The sequence below is a fragment of the Sitophilus oryzae genome, unplaced genomic scaffold, assembly GCF_002938485.1.
Source record: "Sitophilus oryzae breed Bouriz unplaced genomic scaffold, Soryzae_2.0 scaffold_1576_pilon_pilon, whole genome shotgun sequence".
Taxonomy (NCBI): domain Eukaryota; kingdom Metazoa; phylum Arthropoda; class Insecta; order Coleoptera; family Curculionidae; genus Sitophilus; species Sitophilus oryzae.
This window is the reverse complement of record NW_022146254.1, coordinates 14,597,762-14,615,204: the sequence shown is the minus strand read 5'-3', so window position 1 is coordinate 14,615,204 and position 17,443 is coordinate 14,597,762. Positions and strand designations below refer to the sequence as shown.

Below are 17,443 nucleotides of genomic sequence, written 5' to 3'. Positions count from 1 at the left end.
AGCTACAATACTCCGTGTCGTATGTGGTGAACAACCCTGTATAGAGTGTACGTGGTAAAAACACCGAAAACTGTTCATTATACGCGATTTAACGAATTCCAAATTAGACAGGACAGGTTTGGATGTAAATTAAAAATAGTTACATACTATTTTTAATAATAATTTTTTGATAGCAGTTTATCGCAACCCATAAAACCTACTTAGGTAGAAAATCTCAAGATTAACTACTACCTGAAGATTAACCCGAACACATAAAACTGACCATAAGAAATAGACAAATAGAAATAATAGAATAAAATTCAAAAAACTGGGCGACAGATGTTTAATATGATTGATAACAATAATTATTTATACATTAAATTTATAAATGAACCGCGAATGTATTGACCGTGGTTCAGATAAAACAATATGTTAATAGTTTATAAACAATCGATTACAAAATGCGTGATCTCCAATTGAAACATCGATAACCACGAAAATAATTATCAATAAACTTTTAGCCAATGTCATTAACACTCACACAGCACTCAAATCATTTTATTCTATGAACCTTAAACATTACCTACCCGTCTAATTTGACTTTAAATATTATAATTATATTCCCGAAAAAAATTCCATTCATGTTTAACTACAAAGACACGCGAATAATTAAACAATATTTGGGTCATTAGAAGTCTGTTTTTAAATTTTTTTTTAATTTGCCAAATATGATCATAATAATAGGTGTATAAAATTGGTCTCAAAGGTCAATGTCTAGGACTTAGAACTTCCTTTTCCTATTGTTAATATACGCGGGGTATTTCTTTATCTGATTTTTAAAAATTCCTCAGGGCTGGTAGAAGAATAAATGTACTATATGTCTGATTCTAGGCATGGAACCACGGACAGACAAACCGACAGACAGACAGACAGACAGACACCATGAAAATATTTTGTATTTAGGTCATTTATGACCCAAATAACTCATTTTGAGTGATTTTTTTGCCGATCTTAATAGCCTACCATACCTATTGGTATGGTTGGCTAAAAATATTGAGTAGTACATTAAAAATCCGTTTTTTTTTTAATATGCGAAATCTGATAACATACATTAAGTTGAGGGGTCAATGTCTGGTGTAAAACTCATTATTATTTTCTGCTGCGTATGTAAATCCAAAATTTCAAATTGTAAAGTAAGAAAAAACCTTCAAATACCTCAGAAAGGTTGTAAAATATTAACAATACATATATTTCAACTTGATTTCAACTAAGCACAAACTTCAATTTTAGTTCATTGCAAAAACAAACTGCCTAGGTCAATATTTGTATCCTGTTGAAACAGAGGTATGAATATTAAACCCCTGAGTAACTTGTAATGTTTAAATTAAAAAATATATAAATGAACATATATTTGCTTGGTTATATTATTTTCTTCTAGGCATAGTACAATTGTCCTGAAACTACTTATCAATTAACTTTTTTATAAATCACATTCTATTAAGAGTTAAGTACATGTAATAGAATTATGAGTATATGGGGTCCAACGTCAAAAGTCCATAGGATTATAATGATAAAATAATAATACACTCATAATTTTCCAATTATATTGCTACGGATTATTGCCCACAGCCTTTGCAACAATTTTTATTAATAAATAATATTATACTTAATGGTCAATAAATAATAAACCTTATCCTAATTCAATTAATTTATTAGATTTTTCGGAATTTGATGAACAAGTTCTTTGTTTATATTTAATTCTTTTTTCTAAGTTTCTTTGAAAATAATCAGGAAGTAAAATTTTAAGGTTAACGCATCTAAATTTAAAATTTAAAGGTTCCTTGACATACCGATACGATCAAAAATAGTACCTTGACATATTTTGTACATTTTTTAATACAATAAAATCAAATCTAAACGTGATTTTGTGATATTTGAATCATGAATTAAATAATGGCATGAATTAAAAAATATATGTAGCTAAATGACTTTGTAAAGTATTGAGTTTATTGGCTCCTTTGTCTGTGAATAAACTATATAAAAACAAATATATAACATTAGAACAATGCTCTTTAAATGTATAACGCATAGTTACAACAATTTAATGATGACAAAAGACCTAAGAATGTTAAACATCTACAGATTTAGGACACTATAGTTTCGTAACAGACGTATATAGATTCTGCATTAACTCACCTCGAAAATCATAAGTAGAACTTTCACGTACAATCGCCTAACTCCCAAAGACTTTCCTATTGATGCCAGAAAAATTATGGAAAGCAGGAGCATCATAAATGGCACGAATAACATTGAAAGTAGAAAACTAAATCCGGCTGCTACTATTGCCATTTTCGCCGGATTTTCTTCGAATTTCCCGAAACAACTGTCCTTTAATTAATTTTAATTCAAAACGCGTACATTTTTGACTATAGAATGAGCGCAAACACCCCGACTAATTGTGAAATACTGAAGCTGCCACGCGAAAGTTAAAAATAAATAATTTTCAATAGTCAATTATTGGGAAATGAAATAAATACAAAACGAATGACGTTTGTTTGAAGCGACGCGTGCGCAATCAAACATGTGCGTCTCTAACTAAAGGTGAGTGCACATTGATATAATCGTTATATTATTCATATATCTTCTGGGCATAATATAAAATCTATAAAGTTATATTCTACAGTGACAAGAATAATATAAAAATACACAGCTTTATGGAACTACTATAGAGAAAAATACATTGCTAAGACACAGCTAAGATACAGTTAAAGTAAAATTTTGAATGTCGTGCTATGCAACCCGTAATACACTAATCCCGCTCTTGACCTAATCTTTTTCATGTAACCGGGCCTTAAAATTTTTGACAGAACATCTGTCATATAATCGGCCATAATCAGCTGTCATCTGTCCATTACATCACGGATCACGGCCAACTTTTTAAAAAATAGATTTTTTGTCTTAAAAAGAAGGCTGATTTGAAGAACTTATTTTAAAAACGAAATTATGTCTGCAGCACCAGTTCGTGTGTCTCCTGTAATTAAGGTACATTTATAGACTTCTATATTTCCGTTTTTTTGTCGAAATAACTTATTGTAAAAGGTTCAGTTTTCCATTATGTAATCTCGATCTTTTTAGTTCTTCAGATGGAGCTTCTTGGGGGTTGGTGTGGTATATGGGGCCTTCCATCAAAACAGGTTATCGAACAGGGAAGCTAAATTAAGAGCAGTCGAAGAGAAACAAAAGGCAGTTCGTGACGCGAAACTTGCTGCCGAAAAGAAAGCAGCAGCCGATAAAGAAATTAAGGAACTTGAAGAAATGGCGAAGTAGATTAATTATCCGATTTTTTTGTTAATTAGTAGTAAGTAATAAAGTGGATTTCTAATTTCAAATATTAATTTTTCGGTATTCCAAATCATTACATGCCTTGCCTTGTGTAACAATTTTCTTAATTTTATGCAACCAGATATACCTGAAATTATAAAAAAATTTAAACCGGCCTAAATTATAAAATAAAATGATAGAAATATAGAAATTAATGGTTTACAACTTTTATCTTCTGTGTTTATAACGGAATTATATATTTTATAATAATCTTATTGCAGCATGATGAATTTTAAATAAAACCAAAATTGTATTGTCTTTTTTCTGTGTGTATTTCCTTTTCCGTAATCTCGATCTTCATTAAATATGATAATTTTTGTATTTCTATATTTTTTTTTTATTTAATTCAACAGAACTTGTGACCAACTACACAGATCTTACCTGTGCTAATTATTCAAACAATTCACATTTAGCGAAGACATAATTTCACGATTTAAACCATAATTAAAACGATATATACCAAAGACGTCATAGAAACCTTTCAAAAAGTGCATTTTACTGGATAGAATATGCGCGACTTTAAACATTTTTTTTATTTAACCATTATAATACATGAGAACAATTTAGGCGATTTAGTATAAAAGATGTAGAGCGGTCGACCCAACAAAATTTATCAACTGTCATTTTAAAGGTTACTACAACGCCGTTTTTTTTAAATAAAAAGGGTACTGAACATAACTTGCAACTTATTGTTTAAAAGTAATGATCTGTCTATTAAGACTATTTCCTAAATTTATCTCTTTTTAAGCATGGATAATTTGACAAAAAAATTAAATACCGATAGAATAAAAATACGATCGAAAATAAACGGCATCAAGAGAGGGCTTGGAAATAAAAAATGCTGTCATTTTGCATATAAAATTTTAAAGATGAATATTACATATTACCGATCGTCATTTCTAAACCTACTAGACGCCTTTTTTCTGATCATACAGTGCAAGTTTTAAACATTACCATTTTATCAATAAAATAAGTTTGAATACCGTATAATCGAAAAAAAAAACAGCGTCAGCGATGGCTATGAAGATGTCACTGTCGCTATATATAAAATTAATATGGGGAACGTCATTTCAAAGCCAACTGGACGCCGTTTTTCTTCGATCATACGGTACCATACGATAAAAAAAAAGAAGATAGCTGTCATTTTATATGGGAATGTCATATTGACGCCATTTTTTTCGATCATATGGTATTTTGTAGTTGTCTGGATTTTTTTTGTTTTTTAAATACCGTATGATCGAATAAAAAAGGCGTCCAGTTGGCTTGGAAACGACGATCGATGACATTCCCCATATATTATCAAGATATTATCCATATAAAATGACAGCGATTTCATTTCATAGCCATCACTGACGTCGTCTTTTTTTCGAACATACGGTATATAAAACTAAATGCTAAATTCCCAAGAGACGTTTGCATAAAAAAATAACTGAAAAAATATTCATTCTTTGGAAAATAATTTTAAAAAATATGAAAAATTAAAATTAAGATATATTCCTTGAATTCTAAAAATTAGAGATGAATTTTGAAAATATTGATAAGAACTTACGTTAAGAAAGAAAACACTGAACTATGATAAAAAAAAAATACTAATCAAATTCTTAACGCTGGAGGAAATAGATTTTAAGAATAAAACAACAGATTGCAGGTAAAAAAATGGAATTTATTTCATGACTCAAAATTTTTTTGCTGTAAAATCAGATCTTCCTTAATATTCTTCGGCACCTTCTCCTTCACCTTCTCCGGAGTCCATGCCTACTTCTTCGTAGTCCTTCTCCAAAGCGGCCAAATCCTCACGAGCTTCAGAGAACTCACCTTCTTCCATACCTTCACCCACATACCAGTGGACGAAGGCCCTCTTGGCGTACATCAGATCGAACTTATGATCCAACCTAGCCCAAGCCTCGGCGATGGCAGTTGTGTTGGACAACATGCACACGGCCCTCTGTACCTTGGCCAAGTCACCACCCGGTACTACAGTTGGGGGCTGGTAGTTAATACCAACCTTGAATCCGGTGGGACACCAATCGACGAACTGGATAGTACGTTTGGTCTTGATAGTGGCAATAGCTGCGTTTACGTCTTTCGGTACGACATCTCCTCGGTACAACATGCAACAGGCCATGTACTTTCCGTGTCTTGGATCGCATTTCACCATCTGGTTGGCTGGCTCGAAGCAGGCGTTGGTAATTTCAGCCACGGAGAGTTGTTCATGGTAAGCTTTTTCGGCAGAGATTACCGGAGCGTAGGTGACTAGAGGGAAATGGATACGTGGGTATGGTACCAAGTTAGTCTGGAATTCAGTCAGATCGACGTTGAGGGCACCGTCGAACCGAAGAGATGCAGTGATAGAGGAAACTATTTGTCCAATCAGTCTGTTAAGGTTGGTGTATGTTGGGCGCTCAATGTCCAGGTTACGTCTGCAGATGTCGTAGATGGCTTCGTTGTCAACCATGAAGGCACAGTCGGAGTGTTCCAAGGTGGTGTGGGTGGTCAGGATAGAGTTGTAAGGTTCAACGACAGCGGTGGAGACTTGAGGGGCTGGGTAGATAGCGAATTCAAGTTTGGATTTCTTGCCATAGTCCACGGATAATCTCTCCATTAAGAGAGAGGTGAATCCGGATCCAGTACCACCTCCGAAGGAGTGGAAGATGAGGAAACCTTGGAGACCGGTACATTGATCAGCCAATTTCCTGATCCTGTCCAAAACCAAATCAACAATTTCTTTTCCGATAGTGTAGTGACCTCTGGCATAGTTGTTAGCAGCGTCTTCTTTGCCGGTGATGAGCTGTTCAGGGTGGAACAACTGTCTGTATGTGCCAGTTCTTACTTCATCTACGACGGTGGGTTCCAAGTCGACAAACACGGCCCTGGGTACGTGTTTACCGGCACCGGTCTCGCTGAAGAAAGTGTTGAAACTGTCGTCTCCGCCGCCGACAGTCTTGTCTGATGGCATTTGACCGTCGGGTTGGATGCCATGTTCCAGACAGTAGAGTTCCCAACAGGCGTTACCGATCTGGACACCGGCTTGACCAACATGTACTGAGATACATTCACGCTGTAAGAGAAAAAATTACTTTAGTATAAAATCACCAAAAAAATTAGGTGCTTGCCAGGTGGAGGACTCTTCGAATTTAGTATTATACTTTTTTTCAAGCGAAATAAAAAATGTTTTAATAAAAAATAAATACAGGGTCGCTGGTATGTATGGAAAAAGTCGTATTGGGTAAAATATGCGAGGTACCGCAAAAATCTAAATATAAATGTTATAGGGTTTTTAAATGTCTATTGGCTAGTAATAAATTTAAGTATACAGGGGGTTTCACTTAAAAAAATGAATAATCTTTTGAGGTGCCACGACTTTATGATCGACCCTGTGTACTTAACTGTATTACAAGATGTTAGACATTTAAAAATTCTATAACTTTTTGCGGGACCTCGTATACTTTGCCCAATCATCGACCAATTTCCACATATATCAGCGCGATCCTGTATAATTTTCCCTCCAAATTTTGACAACGTTGCCAAAACGTTTACTTAGTACATTTACTAAAATATTGTAATTTTTACTATATTTTCGAAACTCGTTTTCTCGGTGTATAAAATGAAAGCGACCTCCATTTAATAGGCATCGCTGACGTCGTTTTTTCCGATCATATATTTTACTATGCGACCGAAAAAACGGCGTCAGAGATGGCTTGGAAATGAATATCGCTCTAATTTTGTGTGTAAAATTATGTGGGGAATGTCATCGTTCGCCATTTTCAAGCCAACTGGACGCCAGATTTTTTTTGATCATACGGTATAGAGATATTATCGATTTATGGCTTTTTAATGCTTTTCAACATTTAATGAATAAGTTTCGAATAAATAATAAAATTCCAAGGGTGTGTTATATCTGAACAGGCACCCATGTAAGATTTTGTGAAATATTAAGTGTTATAATCAATATTTTATTTTCGTAAAAAAATAGCAAACACATTTCACAGAACAGAACGTTTAAAAAGGGAGAAATTTTGAATCTTTTGTTTGATAAAATACCGGGTCAACATCAAAATGGCGTCGGAAACCGCCACGCCACGTGTAATATATCAAATTTACTCAATATCTAGTTGAATAAATTAAACGAACCATATCAAAAAGTACTTAAGACAATTACTTACCATTTTGTTGAATTTTTTTCAAACAACTACCACAATAACGGTTAATAAGTTTAAATGAAACGCTCGGACAAGCTAGTAATGCAGCTCTCCAAACGAACAATCGAGAATCGTGAAATTTCCGTTGGGCGCTGCGCTTTTATAGATTCGGTGACGTCGCCAACCAACGCCTAAATTCTGAACGCCGATTGGTCCGCGGTGCGTCATGTGGGTAACGGAAACCCGCGGCGGATCGATTGTCCTTCTTTCCAGTCGCTCATTTAAATATTTTTATGGATCGATTTTTTTATATTTATCTATGCAGATGTTTTTATTAATTAAATTTGAACATATCCCTTCAAGTTTTTCGGTAAAATAGAGTAATTAAACGAATTCCCTAATGTAAACACGGCTGTATTTCAAAATTTGAACGTTAACTTTTTGAATTTAACTGACATTTTTAAAAACATAATTTTATTTTACAGATTGTCCATTATTAGTTTTATTTAGGGCTAGGTACCGAATATTTAGAAGAAGGGATTTAAAATTGTTTAGAGTCCTAGATATTTATAGCTAGTAAAATCGTTCATCAAACAGAGCACAGAAGACATGCATTTCCCACATGCATAACAGAGGGGTGTCTTAATTTGGATTCTCTAATTTTAGAACATGAAAATTACTTCTAATTTTAGCTTAGATGAATTTAGAAGACACATATACCAATAGTAAAAGATTTACAAGAATTATAACAGACTCTGAAGAAAATATAAGCTGAATATACCTAGCCAATATAGGTAGCTACAAAAAAGTTTGTGTTTGGTAGCCTTATTAGGACTCAAGAACAAACATATTTTTATGACATAATTGAGTAGGAGGCATTTAAAGCAGCAATAAGGATAAAATTATTGCAAATAACTATTATTTCGAAGAAAGTTTTACATGGAAGATGATCAAGGTGACCTTGAAGTTATGCATCGTTGAATATGGTTGAAATCTTTTGTGTGTGAATGACCTAAAAGATTGATTTTATATAAACCTTTAACTGATTTCATATTAATCCTTTTTAAGCACTTTGAATCTGTGTATTTACCGATATAAATATAAAACAATAGGTATTTATCTACCTACCCATTTAGAGGTTTTTTACTTTAAAAGTAGGTATTTTTTTTCATCCAAGTATGATTTAACCTAGTTTCAAATGAAATTCGATGTTATTTACTATATTTGCAAAGATAAGTCCTTGCATCGAAGTTGTTTTGCCTTAAATGGAGGTGATATCACAATTTTTACCGCTTACAAGCTTTAAATGCGGTGATGACTCATAAAACCCACATGTTATGATCAAGTGTAATTTGTTATGTATTAATAATTTTAACATTAGCATAAGCCCGTATTTATAAGGTTAACAAACAAAAAATAACAATAGGGATATAGACAAGGAAAAATTAATAAAACACTACAGAAATAATATAAACAGCTTTAATAAAACAAAGAGAGAAAAAGCTATACTTAAAAAGTAACATCTGTCAAAATAGAAACAAAAGTGTAATAATGTAAAATTTATTATAAAGAGAATTTTAATTGTATATTTTATTTAAAATGAGATAATAAAATATAATTTTTAAATTGAAAACAAGAACATTAAACAAGTATAACATATATGATCGAAAAAAACCGTGTCAGAGTAGCCTTTGAAATTACGATCCATGGTAATTTGCGTCGGGTCGGCCTCTAAACGTTAATTTATTAAAACATGTTAAATACCATACGATCAAAAAAAAACGGCGTCGGCTATGGCTATGAAATGAAGATCGCTATCGTTTTATATGGAAAATGATATGGGGAATTTCATCAATCGTCATTTCCAAGCCAACTGGACGCCGTTTTTTTAGATCATACAGTATTAATATTTAAAAAACAAAAAAAGACACGAAATCTATTTACAAAATATCGTATGATCGAAAAAAATGGCGTCAAGATAGCATTCCCCATATAATTTCACATAGAAAATGACAGTTATCTTCATTTCCAAGCCAACTCTGATGCCTTTTTTTATTGTACAGTATAATTTTTACTACAAGTTTGATTTTTTGCCAATTTTTAATAAAAAATGATATTATAGCGCTCGACCCGTACAAAATTATCATCGACAGACATTTTCACGCCTACTTTGATGCCTATTTTTATTCTCGGAGTAAAGTATGCAATAAAATTAATAATATTTTCTTGCCAAATACAAAAATTGTCAAAATTACAACCGGTATTACTAACATAAACATATACCATATGACTGAAGAAAAAAAAAACTTTGTCATAATAACCTTTGAAATGACGATCAACGGTAATTTTCTTCCTGATCCTTTCAAAATTATCATCGACAGATATTTCTAAGCCTACCTTGACTCCGATTTTTATTCTCGAACATTATTAAACTGTAAAGAATGCAATAAGAATAAAATTAATAAAATTCTCTTTACCAAGTATTAAAATTTTCAAAATTAAAGCCTGCATTATTAACATAAACATATTGAACATATTTATAGCATATATAATCGAAAAAAAAACGGCGTCATAGTAGCCTTCGAAATTACGATCAACGATAATTTTTTCGGTTCCGGTCGGCCTCTAGACAAAATCTATTAACAAGTATAATTTTTTTACTTTGCAAGTTTAAAGTTATGACAATTTTTTGACAAATCATAATAGAGTTCGACCCGCACAAAATTATCATCTATATACATTTCAACGCCTACCTTGACACCGATTTTTATTTTTAAACGTACAGTATTAAAGAGTAAATGCAATAAAATTAAGAAAAATCTCTTCAAATATACAATTTTTTAAAAAATAAAACCTGCGATACTTTTAAATATCTACCGAATAACTTGAAAAAATATACCCTTATAAATTATTAATTCGATTTTTCTGATATGATTTGCCCGAAATACCTTATAGAAAATTTGATTTCCCGTTCGAAAACATTCAGATAAATATCAGTATCAAAAATTTATACATGTACAGGGCGTGCCTAAAATTTCGAAATTTTTGGCACCCCCCGTATAAAAGACCAGCCAAAAACTTATTCTACGCTAACATTATTTACGTCTAAAATCACATTGAGCTCTTTCTCGAGATGTAGAGCGCCGTTTTCTTGGAAACCTAAAGGAATTCTCAGCACAAAACTTTTGGGTAGACATGTTTCATCTGTACAAGTCACCAGATCAAAAATAACATCAATAAATTCATCTAAATTATCTTTTTTCGGTGGTAAACTTAGTACCAAGTCTATGCCTTTGACGTTCGTTCCATTCTTGGGTACCGAAGAATACGTAGGGTTGGGTAAAGACACTATCCATCTATGAGGCGCATCCGGAGTTAATTTCAACCCATCCCTGAACTTTAGGTTGATTTTTACGACAATTTTGCCACCTTTACTGTTAATTCTCATGGGTTTCTTCAAGGTTACTATACTTTTGCCTTTAATAAGGGCTTCTTTAGAAGATTTCTTTTCAACAGAGTTGGGTGTTAAATCGAAAACTTCGACTTTTGTTATTGAAGTACTTCTTCCCAGAGAAATAATTTTGATTTGGTGGTTGTTGGTGTCGGCTAAGTATATTTTTTTACCGTCAGGACTTAAACACAACCCTGCCGGTTCTTTGAATGTCGCCGTGGCAGTGTCATTGGAATTTTCAAAATTGCTACTAAGATTTAAGGTAGAAATTTTATTTTCAGTGATATCTATTTTCTTTAGTTTGTGATTGTATGTATCGGCTACAAAAAGTGTTTTTTCATCGGGGCTGATGGCTAAGCCTAGAGCGTGTTGAAGTTTTGCGTCATAAAGTGACCCATCCTTGTCACCAAAAGCAAAAAGGTTCTGAAAAAAAAAATAAAAATTATAGTATAACAATAAAAAATTGTGTGTGCACTATGTGCGCATATATGATGTGAAACTTCTTACTAACAGCTATTAAATTGAAAGATTTGAAGGACATGTTTAAAAAAATATATTTTTTACGGTTAATAAATAGTTTTTTAGAAGTAAAAAATAGTTTTTTCGTGTAACGAATAGTTTTTTACGTGTAGTAAATAGTTTTTACACGTAAAAAATAGTTTATTGCGTGTAGCAAATTATTTTTTACGTGTAACAAATAGTTTTTAGAGGTAAAAATATTTTTTTGCGTATAACGAATAGTTTTTTACGTGTAACAAATAGTTTTTAAAATAATTTGATTCAATTTTCAAAATATTATTTTATACAGGGTGTTTCAAAACCAATGCGAGATACTTTAGGAAGTGATTCCTTGACAGAAATAAAGGGTAGTTTGTTATGTAAACATTCCATCTGAATTCAACTATTAGAGCAATATTTTTTAGAAAAGTAGTGTTTTAATATTATCATTGATCATTATTACAAAGACTTCTTTGACGCCGTTTTTTTCATCGGTATCTTAATATTTTTATTTATCGCCAAATGTCTTTAAATTTAAAAAATTACACAGAGATTTGTTGAAATTTAATATTTAAAAATGAAAAAGATTTATTTCCAAAATATGTATTATCTTATACAGGGTGTTTCAAAACAAATTTGTGGTATTTTAAGGAGCGATTCCTAGAGAAAAATAAAAGGTAGTTTGTTATATAAATTTTGCATCTAAATTCAACCATAAGAGAGATATTGCAATAAATAGAGAATAGAAAAATAATGTTTTAAATATTATCATTGAACATTATTGCAAAGGCTTCTTTGACGTCGTTTTTTTTTTCATCAGCATCTTTATATTTTTATTTATCACTAGATGTCATTAAATTTATAAAAAATAACACAGAAATTTGCCAAAAATCAATATTTCAATTATTTTTTACGTGTAACAAATAGTTTTTTACACGTAAAAAATAATTTTCTACCCGTAAAAACTAGTTTTTTGCGTGTAACAAATAGTTTCTAAAATAATTTGATTCAATTTCCTAAAATTTATATTAAAATATCAATATTTTTGATAAACACGTGGTCACAACGAATATCTAAGCCGTAGGCTGTCCTTACCACTTTTCGTCTCGCTAGCTTGTGTGTCACGGCCTTGAATATTTACTCCCAGCGAGCGTAAAGAAGTTTCACTCCAAAAAAAAAACTTTTTTTTAGTTACATACGTTTGGATTTCTATCTCCTCCGACTACTGGGGTGACTTTCCCGTCGATCAATGCCAATCTTCTGATGCTAGAGCTCTCGCTGTCGGCAATATAGATTTCCTTGTTGTTTTCGCACAGAGCCAACCCTGAGGGTTGTGCAAAAGCGGCTGCATGAGCGTAATTGTTATTTCGATTTTCTTCCCTGCCTGAACCGGCTATATTTACACAGGTTCCTGTAAAAACATATTTTTATAAGGATCATCAAATAAAAAGGCTGAGGAAGTGAGACATTTGCTTATAATTTGGTGTAATCACAGATTATACAGATTATAAGCTTTGTTTTTTCTTTATTGTTTTTCGTGGTTCCAATTTTCGGAATCGGGCACTAGTTAGGTTACTAGTTTGCGCATATAGCACGCCCACTTATGGCCTCAAAATTGTGCACAGCGCCTGACCGGCACAGTTATTAGAGAGATATCAGAAAACCGAATAGCGTCACGCAGTATTTACGGGTACCTTATCATGGTTACGATATGCGCGAGTCAACGCAACACCCGCAAATAACGTTACCGCCTGACGTAATTTGCGGATCAATTACACCAAGCGCTATTTCTAAATAACGTTTAAAAATTGCTTAAATGGGCATGTGCGGGTATTTGACAATCGGGGCCGGCTGGCAAGATCTTTTATTTTAGGTTATGTTTGAATTGTTTTGAATTATTACTTTAGTTTTATTAGGTAATTTGATATTTAAGTAGCTGGGATTAGTTTTAATTAAATAAATATGGCCCAAAATATGGATTCCACCTCTTCCAATATTAAAGAACCTATAAAGAGGCTTAAGTTTACAGCAGATGACAACTTAGCCCTTCTAAGAGAATTTGTTGCTTGTTGCCCTAAACCTACTGGCAGACGTTGAACAATAAAGCACTGGAAATAAGCACTTTAGCCCTTTAGTTTTAAAATACCTAGTAAACAAAACAATTTCAAAGTTTTAAATTCAAAGTTAGACAGAATTCTTTCCGACCCGATAACTATAAATGAAGAGAGTTAATACCACCTCACGTAAAGGAAATAACACCTGGCCTTATTAACGTCCATGCACGCTACTCGGTTTAGCGATATCTCTCTATTACGCTGTTTATTGTTATTTTACGCGAGTTTAGTTTTGCGCACAGGAAATTTTAATCGTTTGCACATCGTCATAAAAAACAATTTTCGTACCACGAATTAGGGACAAGATTTTTATCTGTATACTTATAGGATATCTAATCTGTGGTGTAATCAATAAAAGTTGACATGCTTGTCACTGGCGGCTCGTGAGTATATAGGAAGGCGAGGCTACACGAGGTTAATAATTTTATTTAAATACTATGAAGCATTATTCTGCGACGCGTTGTCCTTTTTTGTTAAATGGTACAAAAACTATTAGGTCCAGTACCAAGAAAAGTTCTTAAATACCTATTGCCTACCTTGCCTCTTTATCATTAAATATTGCAGAAATTTTTGACTCCTTAATATTTGTCTTTTTTCAGTTTCATTTTGTTTTAGAAAAGGAGTTTCAAGTACAGAAAGAATAACGGTATGAATAGGATAAAAAGTCATAGTGAAAAAAGTAGCCGTGGCAACATTGCGGCGTGTATATCTCAATTATTGATTTCTCTAGAAAAAAAAAACAAACAAAAAGAAAGTAACTAACCTTTGCTATACTTTTTACATTTCCACCAAACAGTGTCGTCTAGGAACAGGGCCCATATCTGATGGGTCCCCGCCATGGCTATTAATAAAACCTCCCTAACCGGAGGTTTTCCATCGAGATGGAAAGTTAAGTCCATGTCAGATGTTCTGTAAACCACAACATCCCAAGGACTCGATATGGCTTGCTGGGGACCTGGTTTTCCTCCTAAACGATCATGTCCTTGTTTGCCGGTACCTAAAAATACAGATCTCAGATAATATATCATGCAACCAAAAAAGTCAAAGTAGCCTTTGAAGTAAGAATCAATAATGTCTAATTTTGAAAACATTTTTCTGCTATTTTTGTATTAGAATATCTCTCTAATGATTGAACTCAGGCCCAGAACTATTTATATAATAAAGTACTATTTTTTTAATAAAAAAACATTCCTTAAAGTTTTTCGTTTGTTTTGAAACACCCTGTATAAAAGTATATTTTGAAACTAGATATTTTTTGATCATTAAAGATCAATTTTAGACAAATTTCTGTATCTTATTTCTTTCTTGTCTAAAAATTAAGATTCTGATAGCTTTAAAAAAAACCATAAAAAAACGGCCTTTGAAATGATCATTGATAATATTTGAAATATTATTTTTCTGCTTTCTTTTTATTGTAATTTATCCCTAACGTTAAATGTAGACACAACGTTTACATAACAAACTACCCTATATTTAGTCAAGAAATCACTCCTTAAAGTATGTTGCATTTATTTTAAAATACCCTGTATAAAATAATAATAATAATATCTTGGAATATTAATTTTTGGCAAATTTCTGTGTTATTTTTTATAAATTTAATGACATCTAGTAATAAATAAAAATATTAAGATGCTGATGAAAAAAAAACGACGTCAAAGAAGCATTTGCACTAATGTTCAATGATAATATTTAAAACATTATTTTTCTATTCCCTATTTATTGCAATATCTCTCTTATGATTGAATTTAGAAGCAAAATTTATATAACAAACTACATTTTATTTTTCTCTAGGAATCGCTCCTTAAATACCACAAATTTGTTTTGAAACACCCTGTATAAGATAATACATATTTTGGAAATAAATCTTTTTCATTTTTAAATATTAAATTTCAAAAAATCTCTGTGTAATTTTCTAAATTTAAAGACATTTAGCGATAAATAAAAATATTAAGATACCGATGAAAAAAACGGCGTCAAAGAAGTCTTTGTAATAATGATCAATGATAATATTTAAAACACTACTTTTCTAAAAAATATTGCTCTAATAGTTGAATTCAGATGGAATGTTTACATAACAAACTACCCTTTATTTCTGTCAAGGAATCACTTCCTAAAGTATCTCGCATTGGTTTTGAAACACCCTGTATAAAATAATATTTTGAAAATAAAATATAATAATATAAATAATAATAACATTTTTTCATTATTAAATATTAATTTTTCGACAAATTTCTGCGTAATTTTTTTATAAATTCAATGACTTTTAGCCATAAATAAAAATTTTAAGGTACTCATGAAAAAAAATCGACAAAAAACGGCGTCAAAGTAGCCTTTGAAATAATGATCAATGATAAATTTTTAAAGCATTATTTTTCCCTACTAGCTCCTTTTTTAATTAATAAGTACCTACCTGCTACTGTTTCAACTTTTCCTTTTTCTAAGTCTATCTTTCTTATGGCATGATTTTCCGTATCGGCAACAAACAAAACATTTTTATTCAAGAAAACTAACCCTTGCGGATTATTGAATTCAGCATTCTCTAAACTTCCATCTTTAAATCCTAATTTTTTCCCGCCAATCACCCTTAATATGATTCCTTTATCATTAACAATCAATATACGATTATTGCCGGTATCAGATATAGCCAAAATAGTTTGAGTATTCTCCTCACTAAACAGAGTAATTTTGCCTGGGAATAGTAGGGGTCCTTTTAAGTCTGGCAGTAAGTGAAAGGCGGATTTTAAGGGTAATTTATGATGGGAAATAACTTTTTTTTCTCTAAAATACATAAATATAAATATATTAAAGCAAAATAAAGTACTATGTCATACTCATAAAAATCTAAGGCCACTTTAATAATATCAAGAAGATCTTCTTTATGTCCTTCTCCTGTAAGCATAACAATAGGGGCACCATTGGGTCCTAACATTAACAATGTCGGCCAACAGTGTACGTCACAATTTTGCCACATTTCTGAATTCTCATCGTTAACCACTGGATGACCGATATTATACCTTTGCACAGCTGATAGAATATTCTTTGAAAGTTTTTCGTTTTCGAATTTTGCACTGTGTACCCCAATCTAAAATTAAGTAAATTTTTAAAATAGACCCTTTATAAATGCGTTACTAAAAGATCTTACTACAACTAAACCATCTTCGACAGAGAATGTGTTTTCTATTGCTCTTAAATCTGGTATAATGTGCATACAGTTAATGCAACAATACGTGAAAAAGTCCAGAACTACCAATTTGCCTTTTAAGTGGTTTTTAAAAGACAAAGGTTCTGAAACATTGAACCACTCCAGTCCTTGAAGAACAATAAACGTTTTTTAAAGACTGAAATTATTATTATAATTACCTATTTACCTTCTTTAAAATCGGGTATAGGTGCATATTTTACTGTACTCAAGTATTCCTTAATACCTGCATTCTTGTCACCTAATTTTTCAATCAAGCCCAACAGTTTTTCGTGAGAATAATATAAGTAGTTGTCTTCTGATTCCATAATAAAATTTCTGGATTGTCCTATTCTACGAAATAAATTCACCAGCGATCTACGGATATAATTCATTAGAATTCTTGAGGAATCTACTACACTACTGAATCATCGAATCATCCTTGCTGGAGTCTATTTATTTATAAATAAAAATAGAGAAAGTGAAGAAATCAACATTACTTACCAGAATCGACCTTCAAAAAATAAGGTTATTTTTGATGGCGCTTTGTTTTTATTTCGGTTACTCATACGTCAAAAATCTGTGCTTATATTTTCTGTGGTCAGAAGCGGGATTTATATACAGGGTGTGAAAAATAAATAAGTGGAAGAAATTCAAGTGAGTAGATTTTAATTTTGATTTTAATGAAGATGGAGGGTTTCTT

The 17,443-nt window shown here is 31.9% G+C and overlaps 4 protein-coding genes across 6 annotated transcripts in view; 1 reads left to right on the top strand and 3 right to left on the bottom strand.

The window, feature by feature from the left end:
* The window catches only part of LOC115879067 (glycerol-3-phosphate acyltransferase 3), a 56,472-nt gene extending 53,945 nt beyond the window's left edge, over positions 1-2,527 (bottom strand). The window contains exon 1 of one of the 2 annotated variants that reach the window (XM_030895711.1): positions 2,176-2,527. In XM_030895711.1, coding sequence (XP_030751571.1) covers positions 2,176-2,328 — 153 coding nt within the window. In that variant the 5' untranslated portion in view covers positions 2,329-2,527. The remainder of the gene's footprint in view (positions 1-2,175) is intronic. The other variant, XM_030895710.1, reaches the window with a different exon arrangement.
* Positions 2,528-2,857: 330 nt separating this feature from the next.
* LOC115879228 (ATP synthase subunit e, mitochondrial-like) lies at positions 2,858-3,613 on the top strand. Its single transcript, XM_030895930.1, has 2 exons — positions 2,858-3,021; positions 3,115-3,613. The coding sequence occupies exons 1-2, from the start codon at positions 2,983-2,985 to the stop codon at positions 3,304-3,306; spliced, it is 231 nt and encodes a 76-aa protein (XP_030751790.1). The 5' UTR covers positions 2,858-2,982; the 3' UTR covers positions 3,307-3,613.
* A 1,389-nt stretch (positions 3,614-5,002) lies between these two features.
* Positions 5,003-7,681, bottom strand: LOC115879149 (tubulin alpha-1 chain). The gene is made up of 2 exons (XM_030895823.1): positions 7,524-7,681; positions 5,003-6,418 (listed from the first exon to the last, which is right to left on the bottom strand). Exons 1-2 carry the CDS (start codon positions 7,524-7,526, stop codon positions 5,069-5,071), a joined length of 1,353 nt encoding a protein of 450 aa, XP_030751683.1. The 5' UTR covers positions 7,527-7,681; the 3' UTR covers positions 5,003-5,068.
* A 1,846-nt stretch (positions 7,682-9,527) lies between these two features.
* LOC115879232 (NHL repeat-containing protein 2) lies at positions 9,528-17,284 on the bottom strand. Of its 2 annotated transcripts, XM_030895934.1 has the most exons (8): positions 17,245-17,284; positions 16,931-17,118; positions 16,705-16,871; positions 16,394-16,644; positions 15,973-16,340; positions 14,326-14,559; positions 12,648-12,859; positions 9,528-11,373 (listed from the first exon to the last, which is right to left on the bottom strand). In XM_030895934.1, exons 2-8 carry the CDS (start codon positions 17,067-17,069, stop codon positions 10,579-10,581), a joined length of 2,166 nt encoding a protein of 721 aa, XP_030751794.1. In that variant the 5' UTR covers positions 17,070-17,118; positions 17,245-17,284; the 3' UTR covers positions 9,528-10,578. The 2 variants fall into 2 exon arrangements, with proteins under 2 accessions (XP_030751794.1, XP_030751793.1); XM_030895933.1 differs by lacking the exon at positions 17,245-17,284 and having other exon boundaries at positions 16,931-17,213.
* Between the last annotated feature and the right edge of the window lie 159 nt (positions 17,285-17,443).

What these genes read in the sequence shown, in the direction of transcription:
- LOC115879228 (XM_030895930.1), top strand. Translation starts at nt 2,983, where the DNA reads ATGTCTGCAGCACCAGTTCGTGTGTCTCCTGTAATTAAG. An exon ending in GTGTGTCTCCTGTAATTAAG is followed by an intron (nt 3,022 to 3,114) that starts GTACATTTATAG and finishes CGATCTTTTTAG; the next exon opens with TTCTTCAGATGGAGCTTCTT.
- LOC115879232 (XM_030895933.1), bottom strand. Translation starts at nt 17,135, where the DNA reads ATGAATTATATCCGTAGATCGCTGGTGAATTTATTTCGTAGAATAGGA. An exon ending in ATGTAAAAAGTATAGCAAAG is followed by an intron (nt 12,860 to 14,325) that starts GTTAGTTACTTT and finishes ATGTTTTTACAG; the next exon opens with GAACCTGTGTAAATATAGCC. An exon ending in GAGGAGATAGAAATCCAAAC is followed by an intron (nt 11,374 to 12,647) that starts GTATGTAACTAA and finishes TTTTTTTTTCAG; the next exon opens with AACCTTTTTGCTTTTGGTGA.